At 47.6% G+C, this 14,429-nt stretch overlaps 1 protein-coding gene across 3 annotated transcripts in view; it reads left to right on the forward strand.

Annotated features, from left to right (window-relative positions):
• The window catches only part of ATP9A (ATPase phospholipid transporting 9A (putative)), a 124,346-nt gene that overhangs the window by 73,292 nt on the left and 36,625 nt on the right, over positions 1 to 14,429 (forward strand). For all 3 annotated transcript variants that reach the window (XM_039229968.1, XM_039229970.1, XM_039229969.1), the window contains exon 14: positions 6,300 to 6,512. In XM_039229968.1, the coding sequence (XP_039085899.1) occupies positions 6,300 to 6,512 (213 nt within the window). The remainder of the gene's footprint in view (positions 1 to 6,299; positions 6,513 to 14,429) is intronic.

Consider the following 14,429-nt stretch of genomic DNA (forward strand, 5'->3'; position numbering starts at 1 on the left):
CAAGTGCCCTCCTCCATGCCCATCTCCCCCTTCCCCTCCCCCCCACCCCCATCAGTCCTCACTTTGTTCTCAGCATTCAAGAGTCTCTCATGGTTTGCCTCCCTCTCTCTCTCCCACTATTTTTCCCCTTCTTCTCCCCCATGGTCCTCCGACAAGTTCCTCCTAATCCTCCTATATGTGCAAACATATGGTATCTGTCCTTCTCTGCCTGACTTATTTCACTCAGCATAACACCCTCAAGGTCCATCCATGTTGCTACACGTGGCCAGATTTCATCCTTTCTCATTGCCATGTAGTATTCCATGGTATAGATAAACCACATCTTGATCCATTTGTCCATTGATGGACACTTAGGCTCTTTCCATGTTTGGGCTATTGTTGAGAGTGCTGCTATGAACACTGGGGTCCATGTGCCCCTATGCATCAGCACTCCTGTATCCCTCGGGTAAATTCCTAGCAGTGCTATTGCTGGGTCCTAGGGGAGTTCTATTGTTAGTTTCCTGAGGAACCTCCACACTGTTTTCCAGAGGGGCTGCACCAGTTTATATTCCCACTAACAGTGTAGGAGGCTGCCCGTTTCTCCACATCCTCGCCAGCATCTGTAGTCTACTGATTTGTTCATTTTATTTATTTTATTTATTTAAAAAAATTTTTTAAATGCTTTTATTTATTTGTGAGAGAGAGAGAGAGACAGCGTGAGCAGGGGAGGGTCAGAGAGAGACGGAGACACAGAATCTGAAACAGGCTCCAGGCTCCGAGCTGTCAGCACAGAGACCGACGCGGGGCTCGAACCCATGAACCGTGAGATCATGACCTGAGCTGAAGTTGGACGCTTAGTTGACTGAGCCACCCAGGTGCCCCTGATTAGTTTATGGTAGCCACTGTGACTGGCATGAGGTGGTATCTCAGTGTGGTTTTGATCTGTATTTCCCTGATGAGGAGGGATGCTGAGCATCGATTCATGTGTCTGTTGGCCATCTGGATGTCCTCTTTGGAGAAGGAACAGATCTTCTGCCTATTTCTTCACTGGATTATTTGTTTTTCAGGTGTGGAGTTTGGTGAGTTCCTTATAGATTTTGGATACTAGCCCTTTATCTGATATGTCATTTGCAACTATCTTTTCCCATTCCGTTGGTTGCCTATTAGTTTTATTGATTGTTTCCTTTGCTGTGCAGAAGTTTTTATCTTGATGAGGTCCCAATAGTTCATTTTTGCTCTTGATTCTCTTGCCTTTATTCCAACCCAGTTTTAGAATATACCCACCACTCTGGGGTGCCTGGGTGACTCAGTCAGTTCCACGTCTAGTTCTGGATTTCAGCTCAGGTCATGATCTCACAGTTTGTGAGATTGAGCCCCACATCGGACTCTGTGCTGACAGTGCAGGGCCTGCTTGGGATTCTCTCTCTCTCTCTTTCTCTCTCTACCCCCTCCCCTGCACTCTCTCTCTCTCAACTAAATGAACATAAAAAAAAAAAAAAAAAGAATATAGCCACCACTCTAAAAACATTCTCCTGAGCCCATTATAGTCATTCATTTGAATTTAGAGTTTAATAATGGGATTTTTATGCCAGTGTTTCAGAAATTACACTACTTGGAATGCCTGGGCCAGGTCACTTGGGATAGTCAGAATCTCTAAACATATGGTTTTGGGGGCACCTGGGGGGGTCAAGCGGTTAAGCGTCCGACTTCGGCTCAGGTCATGATCTCACAGTTCATGAGTTCGAGCCCTGCATCGGGCTCTGTGCTGACAGCTCCGAGCCCAGAGCCTGTTTCAGATTCTGTGTCTCCCTCTCTCTCTGACCCTCCCCTGCTCACGCTCTGTCTCTCTCTCTCTATCTCAGAAATAAATAAAACATTTTAAAAAATTAAAAAAAAATAAACATACGGCTTTGACAGGTGAGCTTTCCAAATAACAGCAGGGTTTGGGAACAGCTACCATGAACCTGAAGTTTCCCGTTATTTCTCAGAACATCAGGGCCTAAATCTGTGGACTTCAAAGCAGCGTTTGTAGGATGAACCATGGAGTTACTGGAGGAAAGTTCACCGTTCATTTTCATCTTTAAATGAAAGATGAAAATCTTTTTGGGGGGTGGGGAGGGGCAGAGAGAGAGGGAGGCACAGAATCTGAAGCAGGCTCCAGGCTCCGAGCTGTCAGCACAGAGCCCGAGGCGGAACTCGAACTCATGAGCTGTGAGATCATGACCTGAGCCGAAGTTGGACACTCAACCGACTGAGCCCCCCCAGGCACCTCCAGGATACATTTCTTTGCTGCAGAAGAAATACGGAATGTAGATAGGTGCAAAGAAAAAAGGTAGATTTACTTTACTCAGAGATAATCCATGTTAACACCTGGGTGTATAAACTGCCAAACTGTTTCTCTGCCTTTGTGTGCCTGGAGGGAAGCGTGTTTTGTTTCTCTGTCTGTTTCTTTTTCCTTCTCAAGAAGAAGGCATCGTATTTTCCTGAGTCTTTTTAACTAGAGTGGAGCATCAGAATTGTGTGTGAAGTTTATAAACTCTCTGTATCTGTATCTATCTGTCTATATCTATGCCTGAGCCTTCCTTCATTCTTTACGTATAGAAGGCCCAAACATATATATTTCTTAAAATCTTCATTGGTTATTCTGGGAAGCATTTCCAGTTAAGAACCACTGTTAGAATATCACTATCAAACTTACTTTTCTCTACACACACACACACACACACACACACACACACACACACACACACACACCCCAACTTAACTTTTTTTCACTCATGTCAGTGATTATAATACTTTTTAATGGTTTTCTAACGGAGCCGGGACTAGGGTAAGGAGATTGAGGTATGTGCCTGAAATGCCAGAAAAACCCCACAGCAGCCCCAAGCACAGCAGTCAAGACAAATCCTATGGTCATGCAGTATCTAAAAAATTCAGGCAGAAGTCCATGATGGACACAGTTCTGAAATTTGGAATCGGTGGGATCGGGCTCTGGATTAGCACAGCTGGGTCCCCCCCCCCCCCCCCCATGCAGGCCCTGGCTTTATATCCCAGTTCTCAGCCCCGGGGCATAGTGACGCTTGGGGCCCCATCATTCTCTGTCGTGTGAGCCATGCTGTGCATTGGAGGGCACTTAGCAGCTGCCTCGCCCTCTCGCATCCAGATGTCTGTAGCGCCCCCTCCCCCAGCTGTGACAACCAGAAATACCTCCGGACACTGCCCCGTGGTGGGGGCGGGGCAGAAGGGCCTGAGTGGAGAATCCCGGGGTTACGTGGGGTTCAGTTTCAACAAGTCGAAAGGTGCTGCCCGTGTCCTGCTGGAAGACGTCTGCGGGGCAGTGAACGCTGCAGTTCCTCTGTCGCTCAGTCATCCTCTGCCTCCGTCGATTCGTTTGGCAGTGGTGGCCCCGAGCCTGCCTCCGTGGGGTGGCCCCTGAGGTTAATGAGCTCGCAGCTTTGAGCTTTATTTGGGGAGTGAAGTGGGGCTGTCCAAACTGGAGTCCTTCCTCTTTGATGTCATGTATTTTTACCAGCCGCAGCCCATTCGTAACAGCCGTGAGTGTCACAAATGCTCTTAAGTAGTGACATCATTGCATTTCAGGAAGAAAATGGATACTCTTGGTGACTCAGCTTGAGTTTTTGCACTCATCTGCCCTCCAGTACCCAGACTGGAGTCCTCACTGGGAGGCGTCCCTGCCCTGGATCGTAATGAGAAAGGGAGCCCTATTGTTCATTTCCACCTCCGCATCTCATGCACTGGTCGCGATGCGTAGAATGACCTCGAAGCGTCATGTGGTGTGAGCTTCCCACCCGAGGGCCGGGGTCGGGGGCTTTGGACGTGGAGGTCCTGATTCTTTCTCCTCCAGCTCCTGACCTCGTGCGGAGCTCTTTTGTGCCCCTTCCACGAGAGGACCGGTGGTTTGTCCCCGGGGCAAAAGGAGCGGTAACCTGCCTCTGTGGGTAGGAGACCACATCTGTTTTTATTTTCCCCTGGTATTTGTTGAGGAAGGAGAAATGTGTGTAGGTTAAAGGGCCTGCGTGGAGGAGGCCGGAGATAAACACCGTGCGACGTGAAACTCTTCCATATGGGCAACTGTGAGGGTGTTTGAACCCCGGGCCCTAATGCGGACGCTAGCGGAGCCGGGTAATCAGCGGCACCTTCCTGATGCGTGTGGATTGCCGTTCGCTGTGCGCATGAGCCTTCTCTTCGGGAATTAATTAGAGGGCAGGTTCAGAATCAACAGTTTTCGTTCCTCCCCTGAGACATCTTGGCTGGGAAGGGGGATCACTGTTGATTTGAGAGAGAAGGAAACGGACATGGGGACATCACGCCCATTGCCTGTGATGCCGGTTGGGGCTAATCAGCCTCGCCTTCTGCTCTGTCGTCAGAGGGTTCCCCGGTCTGGAAGTGAGGTCTCTGCAAACCTCCGAGCTGCCGTGTTTCTCCCTCTGCCTGCTGTCGCCAGGTTTCCCCCAGAGTACAAAACCCCAAAGCTCTGCCCCCTCTCACGTTTGAAACACTGCGGGAAGGATTTGACCCCTGTAGACGTGAAATCCGATTGCTTATAACACCCAAACGTTTGTGAGGGACGCCCTTCAAACCCGCTGCCACCAACCCTTGCCGCCAAAGCAAGGACTTTGTCAGAGGTCTTGGTAACATCACCCCCGATGTTACATAATAATCCGGTCCAGGTGCTGAGGAATGTGGGCAAAAGAAGATGCACATCTGTGGCTAGAACATAAATTACAGAGCTTGGAGAGAGCATTCTGGATTTAGTCTTTCCAGCGGAGAGAACCTTTCTGTAAACCCCCAGTCCTTGTTATAATTTTAAGAGTTAAATTCTTTCTAATTAAAAGCACTTGGCAAATAATGATTCATTTAAACTGGAGTTCTGATTCATTCCTCTAATTATCGTAACCATGCGGTGCCCTTTGGCCTGGAAGTGAAACTCCTGTCCTCTTGACACCGAAGGTTAACAGAGCAGGAAGCCGGGGCTCTGTGCGCGCCCGCATGACCAGAATAATTTCGTAATTGTCTAATTACCTGAGGAGTCTAATGCCACTGCTAAAAATAGTATTAAAAAATTAAATGAAAGGCGTTTTCTTCTCATCTGGTCTCTATTTTGGGCAACCACGTGTTACGGGCATAAGACGGGATTCGGTCTAAAGGATCGGATCGCTCCTCTTCTGCGGATAAAATATGTTTCCAATGGACCATGGACTCCAGTGACTCCAAAACATCTCTGACTTCCGGGGCTCAGCCGTGGAGGACTATCATCACAGGGGCTCCTTTTGTCCAAAACTGTGATTTAAAACCCAGAACCGATGTTGGCCAGTTTGCTACTTATTTCTTCTTGGAAGTAGAAAAAAAAAAATCACGTCCGGGGAAGATGGGCCACCATCGCCTTTAGCAGTGCCAAGCTGTTAATTCGCTCCTCCAAATGCCTGTGCACGCCGGGCACTGCCCTGGGCCCTAGATGAATCACACACACCTGGACAGGTTCTCTGCTCATGGTTTGACAGGAGCGTCATCAGGTAAACAAGTCGGTTTTAGACGGAACACGGCATCCCGCATTGCAGTTGGAAGTGTGACTTCGGCAGGAAGATAAGCCGGGGCCCTGGCGGAGGGCCTCTTTGAGGATGTAGTGAGATCTTGGAGACCTTCAGTGATGAGATGGAGCAAGCCAGCCCTGCTGAGATCTGGGAAATGATATTCCAGGCGGAGGGCAAAGCAGGTGCAAAGGCCCTGAGGCAGGAAGGAGCGTGGCAGTGTTTAAAGAACAGAAAGGCCAGCGTGGCTGGAGCAGAGGGGAGGAGGAGGAACGTGGTTGCAGAAGTGGGCGGGGGCTGGCCGGGTGGGCGCTGGACCACGGAGGGCACCTGAGGTCTGTCGAACCCTGAGTGCAGGACAGGCCCCCGCAATAGAGAAGTGTCCTCTCCAGTGTCAGCAGTGCCCAGCGAGCAGCCTTGGCCTCACCAGCCTCGCCTGTGGTGAGGTGGGCGCTTCATTCTGTCAGAGGCCCCTGACACACTGAAAGAACAGACTCCCGTGTTCACAGGTAGAAACACCCACGTTCACTGAATTGTACGTGTTTCCTCTGTTTTGCTGCCTTTTTGTTTGTTTGTTTGTTTGCCAGCTGTCATTGATTAGGTTCCTGAAACGTACTTGCCGTTTGTTGCGGTGTCACTGCAGCTGTATCTGAGCGCTGCGTGTCGAAGCCACGGGAAGAAAAGCAGTGTGTCCGCATGGCTGTTCCTCCGCACGTTCTAGACCCTTCCGTGTCTCCAGTCGTCCTCTTCGTTCTTTTCTCTCTCCCGCAGCAAGCCCAGGACCCGCCTGCTCAGAAGGGCCCCACGCTCACCACCAAGGTGCGGCGGACCATGAGCAGCCGCGTGCACGAGGCCGTGAAGGCTATCGCCCTGTGCCACAACGTGACCCCCGTGTACGAGTCCAACGGCGTGACCGACCAGGCCGAGGCTGAGAAGCACTACGAGGACTCCTGCCGCGTGTACCAGGCGTCCAGCCCGGACGAGGTGAGCTGCCGGCAGAGGCGGGCGGTGCCGAGCCGTGCCGGGCGCCTGTTTCCCACATGCTGAGGGTGGGGTTCCCCGAGGGAGCCGCCTGTCCACGGGCACAGGCCGGGCGACCCAGCGCTGCCCGGGAGCCACGTTTTCACGTGCCTGCAGAACTCCCCTCCCTCTAGAAGAAGAAGGTCTCTTGGACTTAAGATACATCCCAAATAGGGGGCGTCCAGGGGCTCCATCAGGTAGGCGTCCGACTTCGGCTCAGGTCATGATCTCACAGTCCGTGGGTTCGAGCCCCGCGTCGGGCTCTGTGCTGACAGCTCGGAGCCTGGAGCCTGTTTCAGATTCTGTGTCTCCCTCTCTCTCTGCCCCTCCCACCCTCTGTCTCTGTCTCTGTCAAAAATGAATTGACATTAAAAAAAAAAGGTTTTAAATCAATGAAGATACCCAAAGTACTTCATTAGGAAAACAAAACAAAAAAGAAAGAAAGAAAGAACAAAAGAAGATCTACCCCAAAGAAGCAAACAGCAGAGATCATGATTGTGATTCTACGTGTGATGGCCAGCATGTAGGGTCCCGTTTAAACCACATCTTCCCTTTTTTAAAAATATCAGCTTTGGGGCGCCTGGGTGGCTCAGTCAGTTAAGCATCTGACTTCAACTCAGGTCATGATCCCGTGGTTCTTGGGTTCAAGCCCCACATCAGGCTCTGGGCTGCCAGCAGAGCCTGAAGCCTGCTTCGGATTCTGTCTCTCTCTCTCTTTCTTCCCCTCCCCCGCTCTGCTCTGGTTCTGTCTGACTGTTTCTCTCTCTCGAAAATAAATAAAACATTAAAAAAAATAAAAATATCAGCTTTGTTAAGATACAATCCATACGCCACGCAATTACCCACTGAACATATAGAGTTCAGTGTTTTAGTATATTCACGGACTGAGGCATCCATTACCATGGTCAGTGTGAGAATATTTTTATCTCCCTGAAAGGAGGCACGGCATCCCATATCCTCGTGGGCTCCGGCCCTTCCCCCAGCCCGATCCCTCTGGATTTGCCGAGTCTGGACATTTCATACAAAGGGACACGTACAGTATGTGGCATGTGTGTCTGGCTTCCCTCACTTAGCGCTTGTTCTCAGGACCCATCCACGCAGTGGACGGTATCAGTCCTTCGTGCCTTCGTATGTGTGAGTAATATTCCATGGTGTGGCTAATACTGCATCACATGAATGCATTTATCTGTTGATGGGCATTCGGATTGCTTCTTTTTTCTTTTCTTTTTTTGCTATCATGGCTACCTCTGCTGTGAACCTTAGTTTCACGAGTTTTTGGGTGGATGTGCACCTTCCTTTCTCTTGGAGTATCTTTAGGAGCGGAATTGCTGGGCTGTCTGGTCAAAACTCCATGTCTGACCTTCTCGAAACTGCCACACCACTCTTGCCAGTGGCTGCATCATTTTGCATCCCCACCGGCCACATGGAAGGCTTCCGGTTTCTCTCCTTCTTTGCCAACAGGTGTTCTTGTCAGGCCTTTTGACTCTGGCCACCCTAGGGAGCGTGAAGGGAAGTCTCCCTGTGGTTTTCACTTGCGTTTCCTCAATGGTCAGTAATGCCGAGCACTTTCTCATGTGCTTATCGGCTGTTTGTGTATCTTCTCCTCTCCAGAGTCCTTTGACCCCTTTGTTGTTTTTAATTTTTTTTTAATGTTTTATTTTATTTCTAGGAGAGAGAGAGAGACAGCGTGAGCAGAGGAGGATCAGAGAGAGAGGGAGTCACAGACTGAAACAGGCTCCAGGCTCTGAGCTGGCAGTCAGCACAGAGCCCGACGCGGGGCTCGAACCCACGAACCGCGAGATCATGACCTAAGCAAAAGTCGGACGCTTGACCGACTAAGCCACCCAGGCGCCCCATCCTTTGTCCCCTTTGAATTACGTGTCTTTTTGATGTTCAGTTGAGCTTTTTTAAATACATATTCTAGATCAAAGCCTCTCACAGGATATGTGATTTGCAAGCATTTTCTCCTCTTACGAAGGCCATCTGTTTACTTTCACGACGGTGTCCTTTGAGACACTAGTGTTTGATTCTGATGAAGTTCACTAAGCCACGTTGTTGTTTATATGTAAGCACTTTCTTTTGCTAGAACGAGAGGGAATCACGTGACTCCATGTTCCAGAGCAGAGGGTCTCCGAGCATGGTTGACCTTTATTGTTTCCTGTAACAAGCCTCTAGGTGCTTTCCCTCCCGGGGTCCCACACTACAGGAGCACTCTCTGCGTATGTGGACGGGAGCACTCGGCCAGAATGAAAATAACATATTCTTCGTCTTCCTGACTTGAGTAGGATTCAAACACAGGGATGTTTCACCAGTCTAGGAACATTCTGGTCTTTTTTCCTTCTCCCCTCTTCCCTTCCAGAAAACTTGTATTCTGATGATGAAAGCCGTTACCTTTCAATATAGAGAATTTGGACCCTTCAGACAACTATCAGAAGACACTGGGTCATTTGCAATCTCGGTCTTGAAAGGTGACAGTAGGTAACTTTCCTTGAGCACCTGATACCCATCAGATCACATTTGAAGTGCTCTCCGTGTATTATCTCACTTAATCTTTCTAGCAACTAAGAGGAACTTTTATTCTTCCCATTTTCAGAAGAGAAAAATCCAGGACAGAGAGGTAAAACATTTAGCCTGAAGTCACCTAGATTTTTTTCTTTAACTTTTTGTTCTGGAAATAATTTCAGACTTACAAAAAAAGTTGTAGAATTAGTACAAAGAATTCCCCTTTTACCAAAACTTCACTCAGATTTTACCAACGGTCACCTTTTTCTACTTGGGCTTTATCATTCTGTCTCACCTTTGAAGAGTCAGCTGCAGACTTGGTCCTTTTTTGCTTTTTTTTGAAAAAGTTTTTTAAGTTTGTTTATTTTGAGAGAGAGAGAGAGCAAGCGAGCAGGGGAGGGGAGACAGAGAGAGAGAGAGAGACAGACTCCCAAGCTGGTTCCACATTGTCAGTGTGGAGCCACCCACATGCCCTCAATCCTTTTTTGCTTCTAAGAGTCTTAAATTTTTTTCCTAAGAAAAAAAGACCTTCATCAGATTCAGGAAATTGACATTGAGACAGTACAGTTCTCTGTCCTGCAGATGTTACTCAAACGTCATTGGTTGTCCCACTGACAGCTTCTTACTTCTGCACGCGCGCGCACACACCCACACACCCACACACCCACCCCCCCACACACACCCATGAGAATCCATTCCAGGAACACACACTGCATTCAGTCGTCACACCTCTTATCTCCTTAAGTCTGGGACTTGGCTTTCCTTGACTTTCACGCCTTGACACTTTTGAAGAATACAGGCCACTCTCTTGTGGAACGCTCCTTAGTTAGAGTCTGACCTAACTCCACGTCTGCGCCGATGGCGCTGTCCTCAGTGTCTGTTACAAGGAGGCGCGTGCTGGGTTGCGGCTCCCTCCTTGCTAACTGGTTGGGTAGCAGCAGCCCCTGAGTGACGGGGCCGGGGTTTCAACTGGGGGGCCTGTTGTCAGAACCCAAACTCGTAGTCATTGTACTAAGTTATCTTCTAGAAGCCACTAAGAACTTTTTGATGTGTGATCTTCCAATATCTTTTCTTTTCTTTTTAAATATTTTATTTCTTTTTTTAAATGTTTTATTTATTTCTGAGAGAGAGAGAGACAGCATGAGCAGGGGAGGGTCAGAGAGAGAGGGAGACATAGAATCTGAAACAGGCTCCAGGCTCTGAGCTGTTAGCACAGAGCCCAATGCGGGGCTCGAACCCACGAACTGTGAGATCATGACCTGAGCCGAAGTCAGACGCTTAATCGACTGAGCCACCTGGGCGCCCCCAGAATCATTTTAAACCAGTGTTACAAGGGCTTCCACTTATTTTTTGTGGATCATTTTAAGAAGGAGGGAGGGGCCCTCTCTGGTAAATGAAGTGTTCTGAAGGTCTGGACAAACTGGAGAACATCAGTGAGCCCGGGGCTTGATGGCGGGTGTGCAGTCACCACAGTGAGAACCTGTTCCAGAGTTCAAAAATGAGAGGACTTTTGGATGTGGCTTTCCCTGTCCAGTAGCTTCCTTCTCCTTCTTGGGGGCCCCTGGATTGTGGCCCCTGGGAGAGGACCCCTTGTCATCTGTCTTTCTTGGGGGCCCATGGATTGTGTCTCCTGGGAACTGACCCCTTGTCGTCTGCTTGGTGTTTGGGGGACAGCACAACTATGCACCGAGTTCATCCGTGACTACTGACATTTGAACCAGATTTTTTGGGTGGAAAATGTTGTAACCCTTGGCCCGATTCTGAAGTGGGCCTTGCGTGCAGAGCGAGAGAAGTGGAGGGAGGGGGAACAGATACGGATGATCCGACCCATTTATTCTGACTTGTGCTGTAATAACCAAAAGCTTCATATCTGTCATCATTTCTCCATTGAATTTAGTCTATTTGATCTTGCTTTTCCATTTGGAGCTGGGAGACAGAACCCTTGAGAGAAGGTGTCTGAGAGGGCCAGATTCTGGGTAGTTGTGGGCCGGGAATGAGTAGCTCATGGGGCGTTTAATGGGATGGGCATTTGACCAAGTTTCAGAAGCCGACGATCTGATTAGGACCGCTACCTGTGAGCGCCTATATTGGCTATTGTTTGGCCTTCAATGCCCGTCTCACGCCCTTGCTTCCCACTGAACCTTTGATATATTTGGTTTAGGCCCAGGCAGAGTTTTTCCATGAGGGTTACTCTTTCTCGGAATGCTTTGTGCTTCTCAGCTCCCGTTCAGGAATTGCAATTAGATTCAGATTTATCTCATTTTTCTAAGATTCCGAGTAGTGATTCTAAAAAAAAAAAAAAAAAAAATTTTCTTTTGGTATTCGGTGTCTTCACAGAGGTCAGTGTTACCTTTTTGGTACCCCGCCCCCCAGCTTTATTTTTTATCATACAGTTTTTTCATGTTTATGTGAAAATACAGGTAAAAAAATAAGAAGCAAACCGTAATCCTACTAACTAAAGGTGAAACCGCTATTAATATTTTACTGACCTGCCTTCCTAATATTTCGAAAGATGTATACTGCAAAATACGAATCTGTGTCTACCGAATCACCATGTGACAGAAAGGAGGCTACATCTAGTTCCAGCAAAACCCTTCAGAAAGCTGTCCTGTTCCTGAGCCCCTGCAGGATTCCTCGGAGGCTTGGCCGGGTCCAGAATCCTACCTTTGAAATTCTATATCAGTAAAACAGTGCTTGTCCAGGCAAGGTCACGTGCCTAGAATCCACAAAGAGTCCAGGACTCATTTTACTCTGGAGCTGCCAGAATAATTTCTACCAGTTGGGGTAGGATTCATTTCCTGTAACAGAAAGCAGGATTTCCTAAATTTGTTTCCTGTGCACATTCTGCGTTGGAAGCCTTGAAGTGTCTTTATTCAGCTGTTGATTATAGCCGGAGGGGCCCCGGGCCCCGCCTGCCGCCTATAGTAACTCCCAGGGGAAATGGAATAGATATAATCTGGCCACAGAGAGGTGCTCCCGAGTGCTTGGCCCAGTGCTCCGCATTCCATCACTTTCTGGATGTTTGGCCGCCTTGCAGGTGGGGGGCTCTGGGAGAGGGGTGGGTCATGGTCGTGATGCGGTTTTTTAACGCATTTGTTTCTTGACGTGAATGGTCAAGGAAGCGCTCTCCTAAGAGCAGGTAGAATCAACCGTATGACTCATTCATTCGTCTTTTCCAGGAATTCTTTCATACTAAAAAAAAAAACAACAAACTTTTTTTAGGCATTTAAAATCACAAATAGTAGCGTCCTCATTACAGAAAAAGTAAAAACGTAGGTTCTGAAGAGAAGTTGATAAGCATTAATTTTATCCACCGCCTAGAGATTACTGTTTACGTTCTGTTTATTCTCTATGCAGAAACATAGTTGCGTGTTTTTTGTAGTACAGATTCAGACTGTAGTCCAGGGAAGGAAGGGGGCCCCAGTGAGTGAAGTCACGTCCCTTACCAAATCCTGGGTGGTCGTGCTCCTGTTAGATTTCTGTCTGCGCGAGTGTGTCTGTGTGTTTGTATGTAGGGGTGCGTGTGTGCGCACACAGGTGCCCTGTGAGTACGTGTACGTGTCGGGATGCGTGATGTGTGTATGATTGAAAGTTTCTTGATGCCTTGGCCACGCCTTGAACAGCTCGCCAATTTCAGAGTGATTAATTACAAGTTCTAGGTCGAATATAGGATGCTCTGCAGGGCTGCCCCGCGCTCGTGGCGTAGGGTGAGAAGCATGTCTCCTTCATCTTGCCCCCTCTACACAGAGCCCCCCCTGAGATGCCCATTGTTACTAGTATCTGAGTATTCTTGCAGAGGTCGTCCTTTGCATCTGTTAGAAATTTTTCTCACCCTTTAATTGTTAACACATTTAAAAAAATTTTTTAAAGGCACAGTTGGAAATTATAGGTTCAGTTTTGTACCTTGATTGCAGTAACTCTTGTTTTGAAAGCACGTCAGTACTCGGATCATCACTGAGGTGTGACGTCTGCAGAGGCCTGGGTTTTACTAAAATATCAGGTTGCTGTGTGGTCGTCTCTCGATGGCATTTCAAGACCCTCCTGTCTGCTGACTTTCATGGAACGTGAGGGCATCACATTGGCCTCCTGACTCTCCCGTTGCACTTGCTGGCTGTGTTTAGTTGACCCGTTCTGACCTGCTTAGTGGGGTGATTTTATTTTTGCTTTTATTTATTTATTTATTTATTTATTTATTTATTAAATAGCTTATTGTCATGTTGTTTTCCATATAACACCCAGTGCTCATCCCCACAAGTGCCCTCCTCCGTGCCCATCTCCCCCCTCCCCCTCTCCCCACCCCAGCTGCCCTCAGTTTGTTCTCAGCATTCAAGAGTCTCTCATGGTTTGCCTCCCTCCCTCTCCCCCACTTTTCCCCCCTTCTTCTCCCCCACCGTCCTCTGTTAAGTTCCTCCTAATCCTCCGATACGTGCAGACATATGGTGTCTGTCCTTCTCTGCCTGATTTCGCTCAGCATAACACCCTTATTTTTATATTTTCGGAGGGGAATGGCAGAGAGAGGGAGAGAGACCATCCCAAGTGGGCTCCATGCTCAGCACAGAGGGATCATGACCTGAGCCGAAACCAAGGGTCAAATGCCCAACCGACTGAGCCACCCTGGCGCCTCGATTTTATTTGAATTTTTTAAGCTGGTAATTTAAAATATTTATTTGTTAGATAAAAATATATGTCAGTGCAGGAATCAATTAGTCAAATGAAACAATAGCAGGAACCATGGCTTTTTATTTTAAGATACAGTTTTAACTTTATCAAGCTTTTAAAGTTCCAATAAAATAGGAATATTTGCTATTTAATTTTGGCAGTAAAGTTTTTTTAAAGTTTTATTTTGTGTTATTTTAATTCCAGCATGGTATTATATATTTTATATATATATATATATATATATATATATATATATAGCATGTATATACTATACAGCGTAATAGTAGTTTCAGGTGTACAATATAACGTTTCAGCGATTTCAGACCTCACCCGGGGCTCATCCTGCGTACCCTCTAATCCCCAGCCCCCGTCCACCTCTCCGGTGACCATCAGTGTGTTCTCTGTAGTTAAAGTCGGTTTCTTGGCGTGTTTCTCTCTCTCTCTTTTTCCCCTCTTGCTTATTTGTTTATTTAAATTCCACACGTAAGTGAAATCATATGATACTCACTTTCTCTGACTTACTTTGCCCAGCATTATACTTTCTCATGACATCCCTGTGATTGCAAATGGCAAGATTTCATTCTTTTTTATGACTGAATAATATTCCACATTCTACACACACACACACACACACACACACACACACACATACACACACACACAGAATGGAATGTTGTATATTATATATATGTTATATATATCACATATTACTTCTTTATC

The sequence above is a fragment of the Hyaena hyaena genome, unplaced genomic scaffold (genome assembly GCF_003009895.1).
Source record: "Hyaena hyaena isolate Hyena2069 unplaced genomic scaffold, ASM300989v1 scaffold_42, whole genome shotgun sequence".
Lineage (NCBI taxonomy): Eukaryota > Metazoa > Chordata > Mammalia > Carnivora > Hyaenidae > Hyaena > Hyaena hyaena.